The sequence below is a fragment of the Anopheles darlingi genome, chromosome 2 (genome assembly GCF_943734745.1).
Source record: "Anopheles darlingi chromosome 2, idAnoDarlMG_H_01, whole genome shotgun sequence".
NCBI lineage: Eukaryota > Metazoa > Arthropoda > Insecta > Diptera > Culicidae > Anopheles > Anopheles darlingi.
Genome location: NC_064874.1, coordinates 26,276,903 through 26,301,902, shown reverse-complemented (window position 1 = coordinate 26,301,902; position 25,000 = coordinate 26,276,903). Strand labels below are relative to the sequence as shown.

The 25,000-nt window shown below is 48.4% G+C and overlaps 2 protein-coding genes across 3 annotated transcripts in view; one reads left to right on the top strand and one right to left on the bottom strand.

The window, feature by feature from the left end:
- The window catches only part of LOC125947994 (15-hydroxyprostaglandin dehydrogenase [NAD(+)]-like), a 1,935-nt gene extending 1,264 nt beyond the window's left edge, over nucleotides 1–671 (bottom strand). The window contains exons 1-3 of the mRNA XM_049673618.1: nucleotides 261–671; nucleotides 71–191; nucleotides 1–3 (exon numbers count right to left, since the gene is read on the bottom strand). The exon at nucleotides 1–3 is cut by the window's left edge and continues 424 nt beyond it. Coding sequence (XP_049529575.1) covers nucleotides 1–3; nucleotides 71–191; nucleotides 261–353 — 217 coding nt within the window. The 5' untranslated portion in view covers nucleotides 354–671. The remainder of the gene's footprint in view (nucleotides 4–70; nucleotides 192–260) is intronic.
- Nucleotides 672–1,544: 873 nt separating this feature from the next.
- Nucleotides 1,545–25,000, top strand: part of LOC125947903 (serine/threonine-protein kinase par-1) — a 33,657-nt gene continuing 10,201 nt past the window's right edge. For both annotated transcript variants that reach the window (XM_049673431.1, XM_049673430.1), the window contains exon 1: nucleotides 1,545–2,298. The gene's annotated coding sequence lies outside the window, so the exon portion shown is untranslated. The remainder of the gene's footprint in view (nucleotides 2,299–25,000) is intronic.

Below are 25,000 nucleotides of genomic sequence, written 5' to 3'. Positions count from 1 at the left end.
CCTCTGGAAGGAAAGGGCGTAAGGAAAATCATGATGAGATATAGCGCGTTTTGGGGTACAATTAACTCACCTTCAAACTGTGAACAATCCGTGACATCACAGTAACGAAACAGCACTCGGGATCCATACTGTTTCTCCAGCTGCTCAACGGTTAACATACCGGCATCCGAATCCAGATCGCAAATGAGCACCTACACCAATTACAGACGGAGCATTAACACGGATGCGTTCACTGCCCAACCCCTTCCAAAAACAATTACCTTTGCACCATGCTTAAGCAATTCCTCACTAATAGCCCGTCCCAATCCGGTGGCTGCCCCGGTCACAAGAGCGGCTTTGTCTTTCAAATCCATGATTCCCCGGTTTAGAGCGCTGGTTTCGCTATCCTTTCACACCACTTCACCCTAGAGTTTGCGTCCTTTATGTTCTGTGCGATGGGGAGCACCACAGCCGGAAGTTACAAGGCACACCCTATCGTGGAACCGCGCGGTATCTGTCGCTCACCGAAATCGTACACTTTCTCTATCCCTCCTGGTGCTTGATGGAAAATGGAGGAATTTAACTAAAGGACTATAGCACGGAACGTGAATTTTAGTTTGGAAAGGACGACAAAACTAGAAGGAAAATTCGAAGAAGGAAGTTGACTCGGCTGTCCTCGCTAGAAGCCCCACCAATCCTTAGGATCCCATACATGTGCGTACGACCGTCGGAGGGGAGCAATCTACAAGTCCTTCCTACAATTTTCCCTCACAAATACATGCTTAGCCAGGACCAAGTCGGAAAATTCAATCGTCTCCCCCTTTTACCACCCATCGTCCAGGAGAATTCAAATACTCTCTCCTCTCTCTTTGGTTTGTTCAGAATTTTGCCAAAGAGCGAGGCACACTAGATGCATTCACGACTCCACAAGAATTAAAAAAATGTAAAAAATTAAGCTTCTGTTCGTGATTCACAAAAATCTTTATTTTTTCACAAAATTATTTAAAAATCCTCCGTTTCTACCCACCAACACCATTACACAAGTACATATCGAGATCCAAGTAACGGCGATAAACGCAATTTTCTACACAGCATTATGTACATGCCTGCTTGGCTATGCTGGGAACTACAGAATATTGTCATCTCCTTCTTTCTTTCGAAACTTTGTACTCTCTCTCGCTCTAAATATGCTCAAACCGTTTTTGAGGGGAACGGCGCGTGTACGTACACAGCAATGCGTCGGTGTGCGTGATTGCACAATGGTTTCGTCCGCTTACCTTAGATCGAAATCAATAAAATAATGGATGTTAAAATCTCTTTTTATCAAACAGGCTCGATCGATTTACATGACACATACAACAAATTATGCTTAGTTTGAATACACGTCTCCGTATCTACTAAAGGTACACAAAATCATATAGAAATCATAGATTTTATGCAACAGAAAGGTCGGATCCTATGTGGCACGGCCTTAAAGCAGTACAACAGAATTTTCCCATAGTGTGCGTTAGTGGGTGTTGGTGTGTCTTTCCACAAAAAACCGTCCGCGTTGCTGGTGTGGGGAGTAACGTTCAAAAAGATTCCTCCTCGGCGCGTATCTTGACCGACAGCGACAAGCCCGATTTCCCGTGTGAACCGTGTGAAAACCGTGACCAGCCGTGCGTGCGGATCCTGAAAACCGCGATTAACGATGATGCCGCTGGTTGCTGCTAGCAATCCCGGAGTGTTTTTCCCTGATCCAGACGATAGTGCGGTTGGTGTGTGCGATTCAAGATGACCGAGCAGAGCGTGCTTGCCTTTCCAAATCGGGTGTCGGGTGTCGCGCGCCAGGGAGCAGAAGAAGAAGCTCCTCTCTAGATGGGTGTGTTGTGCGTGTTGCTACGAGTGAATTAGTCAACCTTTGTACGTGTGTCCGTACCTGTGTGTGTGTGTGTGCTAGTGTTTTGTGTGCTGTAGTGGAAACAGGCGAAAGCAAAACATCCTGTGGCCAATCGGTGGTAAAAGCTGTGCCCGGAGCATCAGCAGCAGCATCGGAAAAGTCTCTTGTGAAGAAGGGGTAAAAGGGGGTGGTGGTGTATAGAGTGAGTTTGTGGAAAGCGAAACCGCGTCGCCTGCTGTGTGTGGAGTGTGGTATGCTGTTTGCATGATTGATTGGCGCTACACATTCCGATGGAAACCTGTGTCTAGTGTCCGGGAGCAGCAAAAAGAGTGAAAAAAAACGGTGAAATCCCTTCGAGAGGAAAATTTGCCGTACCAGCGGACAGCAGCAGCATCGTATCCAGAGTGTGGCGTCCAGAGTGGAGTGGGCATTACCCCTATGTAAGTGCCAGTTTGCCAGATATTTATGCACTATACCTTTTCTTGTTGCTGGTTGTGATTGAGCAAAATCGATAGAGCAGCAAACCGTTGGTTTTTGTCATTGTGCGTACCACAATTCTTATTCTCGCGGATATGACCCCTCCAAGGGGGGGACTGTGGGGCTTGAAGGGTGGCGGTGTCTCCTCCGGCATTTATCTGGCTCTTTCTCTCGCCCGTCGCCTGTGCCTGGCTTCATGGGCGTACGCATTTCTCTCGCCGGAGACCGGGGAGATGGGACTTTTATGCTCCATGCTCGTCGGTTTGTCGAGCGAGAACGGAGATTTGCGGAGCATAAGCATTAGGAGACCGGCGAGAGCCGGCCACCATCAAAGAGCGAGAGAGAGAGAGAGAGAGATGGGGACGAGAGAAACTATTATCCTGTTGATTTTGGGGAATCACCGTTTCGGGGTTGCCAAAATTTGTGACAGTTGGAGCACTGCAGACGCTGCTGCCGCTGCTGCTGTGGCCTCCTTTGATATCGATTCCGGAAGAATCGATTTTTCATTTCATACACTACACAACAGTACGATTGAACGCAGAACCACCTCCAATGCGGACTTCCTTTTCGTTCTACGAAGAGCGCGTTAAACTGTTCATAACCAAGAACGTAGTCGTTGACCTACCTCAACCTGATTTGGACAAAATAACGTCATTTTCATTTAATCTAAAAATAAATATCTCTTAACGTACGCTTAGCCTGCTCTTCCTTTCCTGTCCAGTTGGGATAAGAGGAAGAAAAAGCATAAAGGAAGAGGCAAGCATAAAATCAAAGAAACGTCCGACAAATCCTCGGTCGGCCGATAAGAGCACCAGACACTGACACCGGTGTGGAGGAACGAGCTGCCGCTGCTGCTGCTGCTGCTACTGTCCATTTCAATGTTTTGATTTCCAAAGTTCAAGGATCCTTCACGGCGGCGCGATAGTGGTGTTGGCGACCGTCGGAATTTCGATGCACGAGGCATGCAAAAACCGCACCACCGCTTGCCACTTTGCTGTTGTCGCTCCTGTCCAGTCCGTGCGATAAGCCACCACCATCCCCCCAAACCCAGCACAAGACGCTGCAGAGTCACGTGGCCTTTTTGTGGCAGAAAAGACGAGGAAAGGGAAAAAGACTGTGTGGTAAATCGGGAAAACACTTACCATGCTTCCGGCGATCGATGCAAACGGCCGGTGGCAGGAGTATCGAGATCACTTTCCTATACTCAAGAAAGTGTATTCTGTTGCGGTGCTGTATATGGCATGCATTTTTTTTTGTGGTTGTCGCTCAATTTAGGTTGAAATGCCGCAGAAATGGTGAAAGTGTCAAGAATAGTGTGTTCCATTTTTGGATCAATTGAAGTAAAATTGGCAAATATATTGGCAAAGAGCTGCGTGCAGTACGTTATAAGATTTTTTGTTAAATAATGTTTGTAAAATAATTACATAAAGCTCGTTTTTTAAGCAAAATCATCTAAAACTATCACTTTTTGCGTTACAAATTGGTATCAATTTAAACAGTGTAAATTTAACAAACAAAAAAACATCATGAACTAAAAAAACTCAATTGCAAAAGGAAGACTATGGATTTTTATATACCAGATGATACAGCACGGAGCTACTATAGACCAAAACCTTTTTAAATATTTCTGGGAAAATATAGTTTAGTATGGAATTCGCGAAAAAAAAAATCGAATCAACAAAATCATAAGAAATAAAACCAGCCAACCGTAGGAAAACATTTTGTATGACGGCACAACTATAGCTAAAAATCTCTCTTTATGGTTCAACACGAGCTCTTTTCTCGTTAACTAAACCCCGTTTTAGAAGCTTTAGTTCCAGCATATTCCACACATCATACATACCCCGTTGCAGGAAGAAGTTCCCTGATGATGCTAGCCCATTTGTGCGTAGAAACTATCATCCTATCCCCCCTCTATAGGGTCCGTTTGATCGTGAATCATGAAATTTCCAACAGAATGAGCTCCGGCACCACCGGCTCTAGAGCGGCCACAATCCTTTCAACTGGCTGAATATCGCCGGTGACCCAGTTCAATAAATGATGAAAATTGCAATTTGCACCTCTCCTCGCTGCTTCGTATCTTCTGCTCTTCCTCTCTCTTTCTCTTCTTCTCTGGGTAATGCAGACAGTGGTAGCATAGCACGGGAGGAAGGCGGGATGAATGGTTTTAAAATAGTCATATGCCTTCCTCCTTCCGTGTGTAGAAGAAGAAGCCGGATCGAAGTCCGTTGAGGGAAGGTACACGAGGAGGGGGGGGGGGGGGGGTATGTTTGGGAGTGGCATAATGGCGCATGGCATGTCCCGGATAAATGGCTTCCCACAATAATTTGCTATCCGTTGACATCCGTTGACAACGGGGGGCGCTGTCGTTGCTGTGGGATGGGTTTTGATTAGTCAATTACAAAATGATGATTAATCAGGACGCGTTGACGGTGGTGGGTTCCCCTCCACCCCTCCCCCTTTTTGCCATCCAGCCCGAGCATCAGCACCTCGAGTGCTCGATTCCATTTAGCACGAAAACATTTTTCCCAATACCGAATACCGTTCAATGAATCAATAGCGCGCGCAGCACCACACTCGTTATGTGTTGCGCTTTCCCACCACACGTTCGGTTTGTCACGTTTTGCCATTTTCTCTAGCCTTTAGCAGCATCTATTTGCGGATCACCCCCCCCACCCCTTCACCAAAAAACCCCTCCTTCACCTTGCTTCACCTTTCAACCTCCTCTCCCGTTGGATAAGCGGTTGGTTACGTGGCGAAAAAAGGGGTTTAGATTTCATTCATGTTTCATCTCGATGTCGCAATGCCTCGATGCCCTCCTCTTCGGGCGCGGCGCGAGTTCTTCCTTCGGGGGCTTCGGCTGTTGCTTTCGACACTTTTACCTTTTTTTTTTGTTCCTCCTCCACGATCGAAGTGAAGTTTGTTCGTCCGCCCGGCAGTGGGTGGAAAGGTTACCTTAACTTAACAGGCCAGGTCTTCCGCTTTTCCTTTCCGTGCTGATGGTGGGGGCGGCGGCGCCCACGAGGGAAGTGGCATGGGAAAAGAGCCAGTGGGGAAAAGAGGGGGTTCTCGACACAGCACTTCGGTTTGACATTTAATGAGCTCACCCTTTTTACCCCTTTCTCTCTCTTTCTCTTTTATCTCACACACAGATAAGAGAGAGAGGGAGAGCGAGAGCATCATCCCGACAGTTGGCTATCCTCGTACTAATTCAACCTTTCCTCTTAGGGAGGGAGGGTGGTACTGGAATACCGGGGGATGATCATAACAACCCCTCCGGGATATGGATGGTACGGAGCTATTTTTACATCATCTACTCCCTTCTCCTGCCCGCCCGCGTGTGCACTTAATCCCACTGATACAGACACACACACACTATCACGCGGCAATGTAGTTTTTTCCCATTCATGATGCTGTGGCTCACTCTCTGGGGGCCAGTGAGCTATGCTGACGCCCCCGGGGGAAGTATACAGTGGCAGAGTCGGCAGCTGCGGTGCCTCCACCTTCTCAACAGCTTTCACCGTTGGGGAAAAAGTTAGCTGGAACCGAATTCAGCACTAACATTAGCGAACATCCGGGGTGGTGTGCAGTTTGGGGGGTTGAACAGTTGGTTGATTAATGTGCGCCCAAAGGGGAGAGGCGTTAGCAGTCCCCTAACCATGGGCCATTACTTGACCTTCCATTCTTGAGTAGTGTTGTGCGAGGCAGAGAGCGAGAGGCTAGAGAGAGAAAGAGTGAAACGGTCACGACACCTGACATACTAATGATATGATGCTCCAGTCCGGTATGCTCATTATGTGTGTAAAGCACTCTCCTCCCATTGCGTTGGCAAACTGTTCGTCAGATTTTTCCTGTTTTTCAATGTTTGTGCAACAATTTGCGCGATACTACTGGGTGCATCTAACCGAATTTTGGACTTTAGTGTGCGCGATAGATATTTGACTGTAATGTTGTAGTAGGCTGCGACCTCTTAAATGGTACCAAGCAACAAAAAAAATCTCAAAACTAAACCTTTCAACTCTGCCGGTTGTAAACGAAAGAACTGAATGTATGAAGAACAATTTGCCTTCGCTGTTCTGAAACGAGATCCGTTATTCTTTGATCAACTCGTCGTTTGGCGAACAATTTGCCAATGTACGGGGCGCTTAAGGGGCTTCATTTTCATTCGTTCTGTTACATACATTGGTGTAGTTAGTACGCGGGATCAGCACTATTGGAAAACACAATTTTCCAAGCCCCAAAAACCGAAACAAATAATATGCGGGACCCCAGCACGATGACACACACGCACGCGGTACGGCTGGGCCGATGTCAGGGTCGCACTGGCTTTTTAACAAGGCCCACAGTGTGACCCGTGCCCTTGTGGTGCACCGTGGCCGCCATCACCGGGCATTCAAATGGCTCCCTCCCGCGGTCGTCGTCGTCGCTTAGACGCAGCAGCCGAGGTGTCATTGAATCACAATTGGCGGCTAGTCGCGGGTGTCACCTGGTTTTGCATTGCAAACGAACGAACGAACGGACGCGAATGACCTGCGCTGGATTGGATGCGCGGCTCGTTGAGATGCGCGGCAAAACATGTTTTGCTCAGCGCTGGTTCGCCGTTCCAACGAAAACGTACAATCCCCGTCGGTGGAATATGGTGCCTTTTGGATTGTCGCGATTAAATTGAAAAGTAAATAGTAGGCGAGCATCACAAACTGTGATGGTGTGTGAGGTGAGAAGCGGATCATATGATTTCCCTTCCCTTTTTTTTTTGTTTTTACTTCGTTTCGCTTATCAGCCCGAGGTGGTGCTGAAGCGGAAACATTATAACACATTCCCAAACACCAACCACAACCAGCTGCTGCGGCACATGCGGACATGCGCTCGTGTGTTATCGGTCAGTTGTGCGGTTTATCGCTGCGGGCCATTTACGCGCCAGCGACCCGCGATGAAGAGCCAGCCAGCCAGCCAACCGGCCGGTAATTGAATGTAATTGCCTTTTAATTACTCATCCACTGTCTCATGCTTCCGCTCCTTCGCCCCATTTGTGGTGCTCTTCTCGGCGCGTGCGCACGTCGCAGCATCAACCGACCCCGTGGTCGGGATCTTCAGGATCGAGGAAATGCAGGACGAGCTCATTGTTTTGGAACAAACTGAAACACTATCTACAGTACTATGATGGCGTAACACATCATCTTCTAATTCTGTTTTGTGAAAAATGTCATCCATCGGGAAAAAACACTCTTAGTCACCTAAAACGCGTATCTTCGCGTTACGTAGTTTTGATGTTTTTGGAAAAGCTCATCGATCAATTCGAAAGTATCGCGAGATCATCGAGGTTTGCTGTTGTCACTGTGCGCACAGACAGTGGTCAGAAATTGAAAGTACATTTATGCAATCGCTGTGGCTGATGGCTCGTTATGTTGGCCTTTTTTTTTAATTGCTCGGAATCGAACCAATTAATGCCCATGATCCGTGAACGCAACGCCACGAACGAAATCACCGCCGAAAGGAAGGAATGGAATGCTCGAACTCGGCTCTGCACACCCTCCGGTGAGCGATGGATGAGAAAATGATCTGCTCCCGCGATCTTCCGATGCTTTCTTTCGAGATCCATTGTTTTCCTCTCATAGTGCACATTATGTGTGTGTGTGTGTTTGTGAGAGCTTTCACGGAGATAAAGCCCGGGACTGATCGCTGACTGCGCAAGATGATCTAACACCCTGAGCTGCATAAAACATCTGTTTGAAAATGAAATTTCCTCCCGAACTCACACCCTCGTTCGGGGTCAAAATCGCTTACAGAAGAAAGGTTTTTTTAGAAGAAAATTGCACAAACCTAAAACTGAAACCCTGAAAAGATTAAAAAAAACCAACCAGCGGCAGTCATCTTCGAATCATCTTTTTCGTCGTCATGCCTTTCGCTGAGCATAGCTAACCGATTCGCGCTCCAGTTGGCCGATTGCTTAGTCTGCGCTTTGGCCTGGCCGCCTTCCCGCACTGCGGCCACTTACCTTTTATATCTGCACTGTGCCGGAACGAACCGCCCAAAATGTCGGTGAAATCGCGATATGCGGGCGGCGTTCGCGCTCGAGAGAGAGAGAGACTGCGGTTAGAGTTCAGTCAACTCGAGCTGCCCGACTACACCGGCTCCTGCTGTGCCACTGTTTTCGAAGCGCGTGGCTTAAGGCTGCCTCTACGGTTGGAAAAAGTGCATGGAAAATCATAAACTGCCATCGAAGGCGGGCGAGTGTTGACCATTTGTCTCTCAAGTCGTGCATGCGAAATGCAGCCTCAAAATCCGCTCAATTCCTATCATCTGCTCGATTTACTTGCTTACTTTTCTCCGGAAATGATTCAATCCGTGACGGCGCTTACCGCACATTCTTTCCTTCGCTATCCGTCCGGTTCACCTTGAAAGCAGCATGCGCCGCACGCGCGAAACAGTAACAACCCCCTTCCCCTCGACTCGGTTCACGAATACAAACCCCGCGCCACGGCAACGCCAACGCCCAGGAACCCGGACCGGGCAGCTGCATGGCACTGCGTAGCGCATTGTTTAATGCATGACGATGACGACGATGACGACGACGATGGCGGCAGCGGCACAAACAGGGCGCACTGCTCCACACACGCGGCATCCGACACGCGACTTACAATGGCCAGCGTCACGCTCTCCCCCCCCACCACCACTCCTCACGTTGCACAGTCACGTTCGTGCGGCGTGTGGTGCAACGCGATGATCTCGCGCATCGAACATCGCCTCCCCTTCGGTTTGGTAGCTCCGGTTCGATCGATGATCATGATCTCAGCATGTGTGCGCGCGTCCCGCCTGCTCTGTCTATCACGACGTCACGGGGTGAAAAGCCAAGCTGATCAATCTGGCATAGACCCCCGGAACACACAACAGCTCAGACTCGCTACAACACCAGACCAGAAAAGCTCACCACCAGCACGTGGTGTGGGGATGAGCATAGGGTGGGCGCTTGAACTAATGATCATTCTCTCCCCTCTCGGGCCTCGTGGCCCATTAATTGCGACCCGTGCGTGAGGGGAGGTGCTTGCTCCCGTGGAGCGCAACTTTTTTTTAAACATTTCGACTCATTATCATCGCTCTCACATGCTGGAGGCTCTATCTCTGTGCTGAGGTTCCTTGAGACTATTGCCAGTTTGCAAAGGATGATTGCTACAGTGATCGTCATCATCATTATTTGGAGAGGCCAGAGACCAGAACGTGTCTAATAATAAATAATGCTGCGCTCCGTCTCGAAGTGCTGCCCTCGCACGTGCGTGCATGTTTGGAGGCCGCTAAGGGGTTTGCGAGTTGGCAGAAGATGAGTGTGTAGCGCATGATTAACCTACCTACGCAGAGAGCATTGTTACGCGCTGTCGCTACACGCTGGAGCACGAGATCGTTTCACGGTTGACAGTACACTGCATGCAGTGAGGAGGAGAAGGAGGTAGATGCACTTGTTGTCGGCAGATAGTCGATCGCTTTCGTGTTACGTGCTCGCTCAGTCGTGGTTTGGATGCTTTTGGAGGAACGGAGTATGTTTTTTCTTTCATATTTCTTTAAACGATAGAATCTCTCACTATTTTCGGTATTTTAAGGTGAGAAATGCTCTCTCATGGTGCGTCTTTTGTGGTGTGTTTCGCTTGTTTAAAACATAACTAGCACATGGAATCGATATCGATTTTTGTGGCGGAAGAGGTGATTTTGTACGAAGACTTTTCAATCAATGCATCAACCTAACGGAAAGTGTTACTGAAAGTCTGGAATTTGAAAGCATTTTCATGGAAGTTTATCGTGCAGATGCTCTTGCTTAGAACACGTGTGACAATTGGTTTCAAGCTGTTCAAATTTGTTGATTTTGACTTAGTAAGCAGATTCCAAGTGAGTAATAATAAAGACAAAGATAAATCAATCGGTAAATTATTGCTTCAACGACAGAAAACGTAAAGGAGTTGGACATAGAACCTTTATAAGAGATGAGAAGTATGAAGATATGAAGAAGTCTAAAAGTAAGAGATGAGGAAAGAGGTGGAATAAAAAGGAATAAAATAAACCAAAACAAAATAATAATTGCACAAAGGTTGTTCTGGCCATATAACCAATAAGGCATACCATCAATTGCTAAATTGATTGGTGAAATTCTAAATGAAGAACTCAATCAAGAACAATTAATTTGTTTGACACTTTCTTTGCCCTCATAAACAACCAGTATATGAAAAACAGACATGATCAACTTAGTGTGCAACATGCTAGCGTTCGACTATGCGTTGCAGAATCGGTCAAACTTAATTTAACGATAAATAATTGCTTTATAAACATTATCATTTCCGAATGTTATTTGTTTAATTAATTTCTGATAAAAACATCGCGACTTGGCACTCGAATTGAAAATCGCTTGCATCTCGAATAAAAAAGATGATTTCTGTTGACAAAAACTGTCTTTCATTGAATCTATAAATGAATTACGTGCTCGGTCTAAAATAACTAGTTTTTCTATAATAGTATTCTTCGATGCTCAAATATCGAAACTAACTCTAGTAGTTACAGTAACGTGCTCTTCTGCACATCACAAACACGTCTTCTGTTCAAGATCGAAGTGAATGAATTTATGGTATTACACTCCAAAAGACACACACACACACCTCTCGAATAGATAGCCATCGGCATCAGCAGCACGATCCAGAAACTGTGTCAGATTGGCGATGGCAGCGGTTGATGGCCGTAAATCAAGTGCGAGCGCGCGCGATCGTCCCAACGTGCTTCCACCTTATGGCGGTGACAGACCTCACCCACCCGGTGTGGTCTACGCTCTGGCTGGCCGCACGGTACCGCCCCGGTACGCGAGCAGCGAATGAATTAAATTGACACATCTATTAAATCGATTGCCGTTGCCGCTGCCGCTGCCGCTGCGGCTAGTTGCTACACCGCACGCTCCATCCTCCATACAACACCGTCCGGGTCCGTCCGGTTCGCGTATTGCAGCAGGCGAGGATGCATACGGGACCGGAAGTCGCCAATGCGCCAATAAAGCAAACACAACGCTGCCGCCGTCATCGTCGTCGTCGGCTGCTGCTGCTGCTGTTGACGGGTCCATCGCTGCATCGCCATTCTGCCTTTTTTTTAATACTCATTCTACCCCATCCCCAGGGAGTACTTGGAGCAGTCCAAGAACGGACATAAGAAAGTCGGTGCCAGCGTCAGTGTGTGTGTTCATAGAAATAAAAAAACTGGGCTGGGCACCATAATTTATCGACATAAAATCCGGGGCTTCTTGGCCGATGCTGTGCTGCTCTGTGAGCTTCCCCAGGACACACACATCCAGGATGCCAAACCAGGATCCGTTCCCGGGGAGTCCGCAATGCTGTGTGCTGCAGTGAAATAGGCAAAAATGGCGAAAAACCGTTTGCCAACTAAAAGAGAACGTTCGCTGGCAGCAACACTACGCGATGATGACGACGCAATGACGCACCACAAATTGAGACCAGGCCTTCTGCCAGGCTCTTTTGGGTTAGTGTTTTGCATTCCCCCCGTGGCTCGCTCGCTCGCTCGTTCGCCCGAACCGGAAACAGGAAGCTGATGCTGAGTTCCGGTACCGAATGGAAATCGATTTCGATAAAGCAGTTAGCGTTGCAGTGGTGTGCTGCAGCAATACATACTAAAAATGAGGACGGAAACTGTCTCAGATGAATTCATTCAAAAATTTCACTTTACGGAACGCGATCGCGTCCACAAGAGACTAAGCAGCATATATTTATCACAAACTGACCTCGGCTGTCACGTGCATCCATCGAGGCTGCTGCGAAGAGAAACAATAAAACACACAAGGCATTCCGCAGCGGTGCGTGTCTAACAGCGCACTAATCTTCCTCCAGCTATTTTTTCCTTCTCATGTTTATCTATTTGTTTTTCCATATTCCACAACGCACACACACACATCTGCTGCCGGTACGAGAACGTGTCGCATTGTTTCAACCATTAACTTCGTGGCGTGACACGTTGACGCCCTTCTGGATCTGGATTCCGATCTGGCGTCATAAATGGAGGCCTCTGGTTGGCTGTGCATCTGCACCAATTCCCGGCAATCGATCGGAAATTGGCCACGAAACTATGCCAACCGGACCATCCCTCCATTCCTCTGCAGGTGAAAAGATGAACGGTTGGTAGCCTTGGCATTAGCCATGCCACGGCCTGCCAAAGGGGGAAGCAATGTGCATGGCTGGCATGTGTGTGTTCCCGTTGCCCGTTTACGACCATTCCCGTGCACACATCTGTGATGGCCGGGACCAGACCAGAAGCCATACACGCACGCACGCACACGATCCGTTTGGTTTTTTTTTTTTGGGAAGTTAAATTCCGTTTCGAGCGCCGTACGTTAATTATGGGAAGCCATTGCTGCTGCCGTGGCCGCGAATTTGGCCGCTATCCCCAAAAACCGGTAACGACGCGGTGCCGCAAGGGGCCTGGCATCATCCCTCTCCTTTCCCGAGATACCGCTACGGGCAACGGGGATAGCTCAAACCACCATTTCCCTATTTGCTTTCCTGCGCTGCTAACACATCCGTTTGCACCCGTGGAAAGCCTTATTTGGTCAGCATAAAAAGAGAGTGAGTGAGTGAGTGAGTGAGAGAGGTAATGTTATGTTTTATCGGTGGCCCCGAACCCCTCCGCGTGGCTGCTAATGACGATGGAGATTGTTTTTTTTTTTTCTTCTTCCTCTTCTTTTCGTTACTTGATTAGCGATATCGAGGTCAGCGAAATGCCCGCTGCTCGGTCAAGACACACACATAACCAACCGCTAGCAGCTGACTGACGCACATATCGGCCAACATTAAGCCCCGGCCAGTAGTCCAGTTTGACTCATTTCCTCTTTCGTGGTTCATGTTCCGGATGTGTAAGTGTGTGTGAAATCGGTGCCATCGCTCTGTTTCCCTGCTTGTTGTGTGACATTTCCGCCGGAAGCTGATATCAAGCGCCTATATGGGTCATATGGTTCGCATTTCAAGAGTTGTTTGTTTTTGCTCAAGAGGAACAGTGCAGTCGTTCCTCGCGATCATCGAAAATAAACGAAGATCAGGATGCTCTAGTAGGAATTGAGTGCTTCTTGATCTTAATCTATAAGACAAAGTGCGCGTCCTATTCGAGTGCGAAATTGTCTCGTGATCAATGCGTGCGTTCCCCATTCCTGCTCGTTTCTAAATTTAAAATCATACATACACTCTAGGGCCACGCAGAAATGCACAGAACAACACAGAGGCACCGTTGGGGGACCATTAAAATGGCAGCCGATGAAAACGGTTGCCATCGCGAATGATTAAAATCCATCCGTCGTCGTCGTCTGTCGCATCTATTTTGCGTTTTTCGGACCAACGGACCGACCGACAGACTGTTTTCTGTGGCCTTTTGCAGCGGTTTGATGACGGCGCGCCGTTCCTCTTCCGTAAACTCCGTCGAGCTCTGTGTGCTGCATGTGCTGCGGCGATTAGGAGAGACCGACGCCGACGCGAACCGAGGTCGCCTGCCCGGGTGCTGCGGGAGAATTTATTGCATCCTTAAAAGTGGGGTTTTGATATCTCTGTTGTGACGACGGACTCTGTTGTGGGAGATCGTTTTCCGGGTTTCGTGGTTCCGGGGATTGTGTTTTGCTCCTCGATCGTTTGGCGAGGTGCAGTTGGGAAGTTTTTTTTGGTAAAAGTATTCATATTAGAAGAAGGTCAATTTGTAGACTGATCCCCCCGGTAGGTATAAGTTGCCCGAAGGCTTGCCAATTGGACGATGAGATCAGCAAGGGAAGAAGTAGCTTTAGCTGACGTTTTAGGAGTTTGATGTTGCTTTCTTCCTCGTTAGATAAACTGCCACTGATATCTACTTCTATGTCGAGACTACTCGCTCTTTAATCGATAAAATTTGCCTCACTTGAGCTAATGTTTAAGCTCAATCAATCTTATCTGGAAATCAAAATTAAATAGACGACAGTAAGGTCCACAAACTTACCTTGAGTTTCATATTTGAGTCTTGGCAATACTTTGAATATCTCTGGTGTAATATCACCAAACAATGCTTTTCTGAGATCCAATTTCATGAGCTCTTATTACGGACGATTGCCTTTCACACAACAAACTCACTAGAAAGTGTTGTTCGAATGTCGAAGATGCGTCTGTCATGAAGCCATCAAACGACCAAATCCGAATTTTGATCTATTTCTGCCATTCCTAACTCCTCCTCCTCGCCCGGCTCAAAAAGGCCAGACCACCGACGCCGACCCCCGGACGGGGACGGGTGGTGTGGGAACTGTCAAAAGTAATTAAACCTCACGACCATGCGGCAGCAGCTCATCGCACAGGAGAAGGAAACTGAACATCTGTTTCGACCACAGACATTGGTGCCAAAGACAAGACCAGACCCAGTGTGTCACGAGCGTGAACTTCATTTCCATGTGCGATCAATCCCTCGGGCGTACGGTGGCCTTGGCAAAAAATCGGAGAAGAAAGTAAAGTTGGCCAGCACGAAGAGCACACACCACCAGCGTATGGACTTCCATGAACCCAACTCTTGGGGGTGGTGTTGTTGGGTCTCGAGACGCGCCTCTGTGTGTGGAGGTGGACGATGAGTAACGGGCCATTGCGAGATGAGCAACATTGGCATTGACGCGGGCAGCGCTACCGCTTATGCTCTCTCCTCTATGGTGCGTCTCGTATGCTGCGTGCGGGGATCGAGGATCGGACCAGAAAAGCTGCACAGCTGCTACATTTGTGTTCTGGGTCAATCATGGTACGTCGTCTGGCTGGCTGGCTGGCTGGCTGGCTGATGTCGTCGTATAGCGCGGTTTGTTCTACCTTCTGCTTTTAAAAAGGCTGGCGGGAAACTGGCGAGCATCTCTCTGGTCGTCCCGGTTTGTTTATTTTTAAACAATCCGTGCTCCGACCTACCAGTGGCAGGAGGAGCAACTCTCGCTTGGACGGACGTGTGGACTATGGAGCAGATCGCTAATGCACGTGTGCTCTGTGTGTGCGCGCGCGCGCGTGTGTGTGAGGAGGATGTATGTCAACCAGCAGCATTGCAGCAGGAAGTGGAAAATGAAAACGTGTAAAGAGGCAGGATTGATGGGCATACAGACGGCTTTCACGGCTCGCGCTTCCATTTACGCGGCAGTCGGTCTGCCCTGGAAGTCCCGGACCGGAACTCCACTCTAATGCGCTCTTAGGCGCTCGTTCACTGTCATCTCCTTGTTTGGCTCGGATGTGATCTGCTGCTTTCTCGCGGCGCTGTCCATAAAGTAACGCGTTAATAGGTTGATGATTGTGTTTGCGACGAGACGAGCCGCTTCCAGTAATGATGTGCTATCGTCAAGCCGATCCCGTGATCATTGTCGTTTGTCGACAACAGAAGATGGTCAGAGGGCCAGAGAGAGAGAGAGAGAGAGAGAGAGAGAGAGAGAGAGAGAGAGAGAGAGAGAGGTTGTTTGTTGGACAGACGGAAGAGTGCGTCTGGAGAGCGTAAAGTGGTAGCGTAAATAGATCCACATCGATGTGGATCGAGATGAGCAGCACCACGATCAGAATCTCGTTCAACTAAGTAGTTCAGTCATAACGCCACGATCGATCATCTCAAGATCTTTGCGGTCTCGATCGCGAACCTCATCTACAATGTTTCAACACATGTGCACACACACACATAGACACGCACACCATATGTGAGCGATCAGTCAATCGACAGGCGAATCATTTCCTTCTCCTCGAGGCCGTTCGAAACCCATCCCTAACCGGATGAGTAATCAAATGGCCGCCCAAGTGTGAAATGTTCATAAACATTCAAACATTCGAACAGCTGGCCTCTGTGTATGTATGTGTGTGTGAGTGTTCGTGTGTGTTTGTCGGTCAGGTAATGAGTTTTGAATTTCTTAATCTCTCTCTTCCCTCCCTTCAAAAGCCTTCTATAGCCAACGCTATAGTTTCCGGTGCGCGTTCTGTTCTGCTGTCCCCTGCTGTTTTCGAAGCACTAGCTAGTGCCGACGACCAAGACGACGACGACGATGAGGGGGGGATCCTCGACCGATCGATTCGCTTGTCCCCTCGCTGTGCGACATGCGCGGATAGCGGTTTCGCTTTCCAATTTTAGAACTTCCCCCTCCGCTTCTGAACCCACGGCATTAGTTCATCGAATGTGTTGGGCTTCCCTTCCTTCGATTCGATCAGCTGCCAAATGTTTTAAGGGCAGCTTGTGGCCGGCGGCGAGCAGCATATTAGTGTATAGCGCGCCGAACAAGGCTGGCGACTCGTGGCCGGCGAACATCGATCGGATCATCAGGCATTGGTTAAGTGATCGCGGAGGGACCATGGACCAGCTCATTATAAGATCCAACGACCAAAGTAATCTAAACTACATCCTAGATACCGTGGATCGCGTCGTGTACAGAGCGCAACAACCAACAAGTTTGCACTTTGACCGCGGTCACAGCGGTTCTGAGCGGTCCACGCGCAACCTTCTCCGGTGGTTCGCTGGTTCGCCGGCCTTTGCTACGTCCTTTTCACGTCTCGCAATCACTGACAGGCTCAACTATTACAACTCGTCCGTCCTCTCTCTAGAGCTCCTAGAAGTGTGTGGTTCCGTCTGTGATTCGAACTTCAACTTATTAATCAAATGTCCCGGGAGCATGTCGGTTTGCGCCGGCATCGAATCTCCCCAGGACTTCATTTCTAAACTTGTTGCAGGATATGCATGTTATTTACATTGCTTCGCGGTGCCCAATATGTATTTATACCAATTCCAACCTTAATAATTTCATTCTATTTGCTCCGATTTGGATAAATCTTTTTTTTTTTTAATTGATATCTGAATTAATTACAAATAATTATAGTATAGCATTTTACGCTTTGCTTTCGTTGCAAAGCACTCCAGAACATTTCAACTGTTTGGTATACGAGCTCTCAGTCTTGTCTTGATTTAAATTCTATGCAGCATATTTTAGTATCAGAATAGAGAAAATTCTCATAAATTCTGCAGTGAATGAAGGACAATTTCTTCTTCGAATCTTTTCTTGTCGGAAGAGTCCAAAATTTCGAGAGCGTGAAAGCGTCTCTTGATAGTTTGATTTTCTCAGATTATTTTTCAATCCTCTACGCATGATCTCGATGTGGATTAATTTATATCACTGATCGTTTTTCAGTGATTTGTCTCAACTGAACATTTTGCAGTAAATCTTTTGCTGCATTTTAAAAAGGAAAGCCTCAAACTTTCGTGCATAAGTTCGTCAAAAAAAAAAACATTTGCAAACCAGCAAAAAGTTTCATAAATTTGAACATGAGATATTCATATCTTTTTATTTATTTTCTTTGCGATTTGTGATGTGTTTTCAATACTATTCGCTGGACGCGCATTACCGTAGCGTCAATGCTGGATCTCGCATCGCACCGAACGCTCTCAATGCCAACCGGGTGGCGCCACTTTCGCACCTCTTCCTTCGATGGCGCCGATCTGCAGGGAGTTGAACTGCGCCTGGGGCTGGCTAGAGGAGGTGGTGGCGGCGGCGGCGCATGTCATCCGCCCATCAACAGAAGCCGCATACGCATGCCATGAGCGAGCACACACACTCTGTATTTGTTGAGGCCACCAGTGGCCATCATCCGGTTGAGGTTCACACATGCGCGTCGCTTCTGCTTCATAATCCGCGATCGATCCCTCCATTTTGTGGTAGCAACAACCGCTGCCTCACTTCTTCTCCGTCTGTCGTCGGTATTTCCTTTACCGGAATCGATCGATAAACCGGACCCATGTCCGGGCCTCGTGTCCTCTATCATCATCACGCAAAGGTCCAGTGTTTTCGCGTTCTATTTTCGTCCCAATTGGTTGGTCGGTCGGTCAGTCGACAGCCGAGGGACCATAGTTTCGATTGTAATTCCTTCTATTGTTGATAACATCATGCTATCGATTGCTAATGTTGCGTGCACGTGTAGCACGTGGCTGACCCAGGGGAGGGGTGCGTCAAGAGGCAGACCAGGAAGGAAGGAAGGAAGGAAGGAAGGAATCACTCAACCGGCTCGAAGCGTCATCTAAAAGAGGCCAAGAAGCGTACGTTTGTTTGTGTTCGAACTCGCGTGTGTGCGCGCGCGCTCGTTCGCTTGTCAATGAACCTTTCGCGTCGCGTCGCGTCGCGCGCGCGTCTTCCTCTTTGCGAAATGCGAGAACCGCACGTCAAGTTTCGGGTCACAGTGTGGGAGGCACGGAGCGTGACGCACTTTCGGCGCACATACACACCGAGAGAGAGAGAGCAGACAGGTTGTGACCGCCACGGGGTTGGTGATCGTTCGTCATCCTCCTCTTCCTCCTGTTTTTTTGCATGCTGCTTTCCATTAATTTCATCAGCCCCCGTCAGTGCCCACACTCTATTCGACGACTAAGAAATGACGCAAATTCGACGGACGGTGATCTTCGGACTTTTTGGCGATCCAGTAGGATTTCGGTCCCCCCTTTTTGAGGCCGGCCCCAGGATCATCTGCGAAAAGTAGAAAGAACGCAGGAAGGCCCCAAGCTGGGCTAGCTTTATATTTAACGCTAGCGGCTCTAGAGTGTCTAACTTTCGGTTTAGAAATTTAAAAGTCGAAATTAATTAATCAGAAAACTGTGTTTTGAAACAACGACGGTGGAAAACGCTGGGGATATGAATGATAAGAACGAGGAGAGCGCGAAAGGACGAAACGAAACGAATGGGAAAGGGCGCCGCACCGTGACCGTGACATAAATAGGAAATGGTTCCAATTTTTCAAAAACCGTCCGCGCATCTTCCGCGGTTTCCTTGACGCGCTTCTACCTCCTGTCTTCACCATCTTCACGGGCCGAGCCTCCCGACACCACGGGGTTCCACTTCGCGCAGGCAAACGACAAACGCCGGCACCTCAAATAACTCTATAAATATGTACCAAGCGGAACACGTGTGTGTGTGTGTGTGTGTATGCTTGCCTTTACAATCATAACCTGCGTAGGAGATGGGTGAATGGAATGTGTGGTTAATTAATTAAAACCGAAAGCTGGTCGGCCGGTCGGTCGGTTGGCCGGTTGGTCGCGTTGTTGCTCTCTGTCCTCTGTCGTTGCGCTTCCCCTGCTGCGGTGCGTTTCCTTTCACTTTTCTGGTGCGATTTCCTTTTTTTCCCTTCCTTCGAGAACCATTTACCTCACTATGTTACGAGGACCACAACGCGCCTCGTGGCCAGAGGCCAGTCGTGACAGGTGACACGATGACGTTGCGTCGCTTCGGAAAGGAAAATTCGGAATCGAGCGATCATTCGGTTTTTACACGCAACATAACAAACAATGCAAACAATAAAAATAACCGTTCTTTCCTTCCCTGCCAGAGGCACACCCCGATCTCGTGGTCCTATCGATTGAGGCAAGATTTTCTCGAACTGTCTCAGACCTCGGAGTGTGAGTTATAGCGCAAGGACGACAGCATCCATCTGCGTCGTCGTGTTAAGGTCGTTTTCTCTTCCCGGAGCAGTGTTAGCCGCTGTGTTCTCAACGTTGTGTGCCTCGACAAGTGTTGGAGTTGGGAAATGGAGCTGGGGAAATGGGTTGTTTGCTGTGGATAGTTTTATGATTTTATTAGTATAATTCCATTGCCCGTCGGTCTGTGTGGCTTCTGCTAAGGGAGGTAAGAAGTTCTGTCTAAGTTTTATCAACCTCAACGCTCAACGGTCCAATCTAATTGGCAATGTGCGGTGCAATCGAGTGTTTGCGGTGTTCTTCGAAGCAAGGAGGAAACCGAAGCGTTAATCTCATTGACCCAAATTGCGCGTCGAGTGTATAACGGTGTGGAATAGAACGTGGCGAACTGGAAGTGGTTTACGCGACTGGAAAATGGAAAAAAATTCCCATTTGTCGGCAAGCAAATACGATTGCATCGCAGCACGGGAACGGCTGACAGAAATCTGAACGAGGAGAAGCATTAAGATTCATTTTCAGTTCTTTAACAGCAAACTAGAGACGAAGCTGCAAAGTTCTAGAGTGTTTCTGCTTAAGGACAACAGCTTCACTTAAGAATCCTTATTCCAGCAACGCTTTCTCCAGAATTCGCTGCATAATGTGGCATACGTCATCCCATACAAGCATGCCAACTGATTCCAGATAATTAGATCAAATGTAATTCCGGTCGTCTGATCTTATTATTCAATGTATACTTCTCATCCAGAGCAACGTAGACAGAGAGAGAGAGAGAGAGAGCGAGGTGGTGAGAGTTTAATAATGAAATTGAACTGAAGGGAGCGGCACCTCGGAAGCAACCGTTCAATTTGCACCTTACCTCCATCACACTCATATGCCCGCGTGAGTAGTCCCCGTAGTCATTCCGCAAAACCATAAACAGCAACAGCACGGTTGTCATCGTTGTAAATGCGCTTCCCCCCTGGTGGTGGTGCGCCGTGTCATTGTGTCCGTCCATCCGGCAAAGGGGTGGCACATAATAGCATTATGTGGTTGCTGGCTGCTCTGTGGGTGTCAGGTATCATCAGGTGCGGCGAACCGCCGGCCACATGACAGCCAGCGTCTGAATTTGGAGCAGGAGTCATTGGCGGAGAGTCTTGTAGTGTTGCGAGCGGGCGGCGGAGGCGACAGTGGCAGCAGATGCATCCGTCTATGATGTATGCATGATGGTGTACCGGTGTGTAGTTCTTATTTAGTTATGACTTCCACACCCATTTGTACGAACCAACCGTACGACCGTACGCTGGGTGTCGTTTTTCGTCCTCATTGTTCTAGCATTGCTGCACGATGAGCACGATGAGAGTGTGAAAGTGTAGCGGATAGGACAGACCCGGGCAGGGTAGGTCTATGCGCGTCCACCTCAATTTGTCAGAGAGTTAGAGAGGAAAAGCGTGAAAGGAAGCGCCCGGGAACACACACACGCTCAGCTCAGGGATGTTAGTTGTCGTCCGTTGGCCACGTGACACCACGGAGTGCTGCCACTAGAACTATACCTTTAGTTCCGGAGAACCGCGCTGTCATCGTGCGCCACCGCCACCGCCACCGTCATACCATCTCCTGCCCTGCCCGTTGTGCCACAACGCAATCCAATCGGGGAAAGCTTCGTTGCAAATATGGTTGTTGAAATAGGATTACAGAGTGTGTCCCCCACCCCAGGTGCCAGGTAGGTTTCTTCTGCTTCAGTTCCACCTGGACCTGTGAGTGAGAGTGAAGGTTACTGAAGGTGTGTCTGCGTGTGTGTGTGTGTAAGAGATAAGAGAACATGTCACTCGGTGGCTTGAGAGGAACATTTTGGGTGTAGCATTTACCGTTTTGGCATTTTCGTTGCTTTCTTTTTGCATCTACAAATGAGCTGAGAGCTAGAATAAAGGTAGAAAGCAAGCGTAGGTACGTGTAGCAACATGAGGTGGCTAGAGAAAGTGTCACGGTATCCTGTTTTGCTCCGTGATTTGGATAATTGGATAGAACTGGATTTACGCTGGACCAGCGTAAAAACATGCAACAGCGATACGGCACTCCTATGCCATCGAGAAGGGAATTGAGGGACTTGAAGGAAAGCGTTATACTTGCAGGATTCTCAACAAAAACTATCTTTACGCGTTTGCTAACCTTACTACAACGGCTAATATTGTGTGTCTATGTAAGGAGAATGTTGAGACTCTTATAATATCCTATTTTAGATGTATTTTTGGCCATATGTTCGTAGCAGAGAACACAAGGGCCTGTTTTCGAACTCGTTTGAGACAATCCAAGAACTCTTTGATTTTCTTGCGTCATACTAATAAAAACAAAAGTTATAGACTTATAGACCAAATTTCAACTGTTGCTATTTGCTTGCAGCGATCATCTGGACGCGTAGAAAATGTCATAACCGTTTAATTTCAAACTCGGCGGCGGTACTTACCAGGAAAGCAAAATAACAAACACTACTCAGCGCTTCCACTTTAGTCAATCAGCTTGGCTAAAACCAGCACCAAATATGGCACTCCTCCATTCCTGCAGTTGCAAGTCTCTCGTGCAACTTATAACTACCAGTAGGACGGTGACCGAAGTAGCAGCGCACTGAAGACCCCACAATACTCGTTTCGCCTGTTGCATGCTGCCTTGCATGCATATATTCCCCGTTTTAGCTGCAAGTGGTCCCGCGTCCCTTTATGTAACTCCATCAATTACACAATCCTTTTAAAGGCCTCAAAACTGGCCGGTTTTGCGCTGGATGTTCGGTTGGCTAGTATCCATATCGGTCGGTGCAGCTAATGCTCGATATGTCGGTTGGTCTGATCTGGTCCGGTCTGGTGGCGAGGCGCGTGTTGGTGACAACGCCAGACCTCTGGTCTTGGTCTGTCTGTTGGTTGCTACAGAACCGAGGTATGGCTTCATCGGGATTCGACTTTTGGTGAAACCAGCCTCCGAAAGGTGGTGGCAGTGCGTATGAAACAGTCAATAGAGAGGAGGTGGTACAGGCTGGCCACATGTTGCGCATGTTGCGTTCATCTGATCGCCCACTGGCCCGGCCTCCGCTTCCGGTTCGATCCGACGTCTTAGACAATAAATGCGCTGGAATTCACAAAGCAACAACCGCGGGTTCGGGCTTATTATATGCGAAGGTGGATGTCTGGGTTTCCGATGACGTAAGACGACGCGTGGTGTGTAGACCGGCACCACGCGTGGTGTGATCGTTGGTATCTGATCTATCGAAGCACGAAAAGGTGTGTTGAACAGCAACACTGTTGAACCATTTATAAAAAAACAATTTAATCAAACGGGAGAGGGTAAAAGGATAACGGGGTCATTATCACTGACCGAGTACACACCTTGGCCTCGGCCCTCTGCTCTCGTGAGCCCTTGATTGAGGGGACCAAAAGCGGAACGCATCAGTGTCGTGCCACAGGGGGGGTGCCAGATTACATAATGGTCACCATCGCCGTGTCTCGCGAGTGGTTTTTGGCAACCGCTTTCCTTAGCATCTCACCCCTTCTGAAGTCGTTGCCAAAATGCATTTCACCGTCAAATCGTTGACCGCAGATCGTTGCTGACCATCACACACACACACATGCTCACGGGTCACCCCCTTCCCACTGGTGGCCGCCCACTACATGCAGGCATGCTGTTTTGTCGCCGTACAAACAAGCGCCGCAAGTGTACGAGTTCGCCAGAGCAAACGAAGCTGACAAATAGCTTTACCTACGACGACGACGACGACGACGACGCCCTCGATAGTGTCCAAGGTCTTCACGTTGATGAATACGCATCGTATGTGGAGCAAAACGTCACACGGCGCTTATTCAATAGCGAGGACAGCTTACCGGACGACGGATCTCCTGGTGTCTGTTGCTGATGTTGATGAGAAAAAGAACACCTTTTTCTATGTCTAATACCTCGGCACCGGCTTGTCTCCTGGAATAGTTCATATTTGCTGCTTATTCTACGTGTAATCTTTACTCGAGTGATCAAATTAATTTCGTTAGCAGCTCTATTCGAGGCTCGATGTGATTTCGATTTAGGGTTGTTTTGATCGAAAAACGGATATAGGTGAGATGAAATCCTTTCAACCATTTAAGATGCGCTAATGAACTCAATGTGTTGCACGATATTGACCAAGTTTTGGGTTTTGCTTATCGATTATTAATTCGTGTCGTCCATGCGTGAATGATACTGACTGCTGACATACAACATTGACGCATTGTGGAGCACAACCATAAAGAGCATGTCGAATGGGGGGGACGTTCGTTCTAGCCAGGTATTTGCCGCTACGGAAAGAAGGCTGACTGACAACCGAAACAAAGCAACCGGTGAAACAAGTTCAATCGGTGCCAAACTCTGGTCGGGTTTGCTTTGTAAATTGTCCGCAAAGATTACCTCATCTAAGCCACCATAGCGTCTGACAGTTCAAGTTATCCGCTTCAACGCAAGCAACGCGAACCAAGGTGCCAACCAGCTCGTTGGTTGGCATCGTTAAACTCATTCAGTAACCGGCTATACCGGGTGCCTTCAGCCGCCGTTCGAGCTCTGCTCAGTTGATGGACTGGCCGCGAACACAGAAGAAGACAGGCGTCAGAAGATCTCTGAGCGTCAACGCTCCTTCGGTGCGTTATGGCGGGAAATGGACGGAAGTTGGAGTCGTAGTGACGCGTGTGGACCCTTCGAGAAGCGAGTATCTCTATTGTGTGTTGTGACGTGGGTTTTTTGTTCTGAGCAACCATCGGAAACCAGAAGAGGCTGCGCATTCCCTTCTTCTCCGCGCGACTGGGCAGAAAGGAGCGGGGGCCGTGGTTTGTAAGAAGTTGAGGTGAGGTGCACGCTGCGGGGGGCAACGCAAAAACTGAATGAAAATAGCACTCATTCGAAGAGAGAACGGGAGAGAGAAAGAGAAGGGGAGAGAGAGAGAGAGAGAGAGAGAGAGAGAGAGAGAGAGAGAGAGATAGAACGCGCGCACGGTGGATTTCATTCGCGATTTTTTTTTGTGTTGTTTCGAGCAAAAACAACATCCGTCCACCGGCGGCCGCCAACCCCATTCGCCTACTCCACGCTCGTTCCGCTGTACCGTTCATCGTCAGTGTCAGTGTGGTCGTCAGTGCGAAAAGAAGAAGAAGAGGAGAAGTGCGATCGCGGGGAATCGGGGAAGAGGTTAAATTTGGTTGGCGAATGTTTTTGTTATTAAGTTTAAATTTAGCTCTCGACCCAGGGACCCACCCAGTGGGA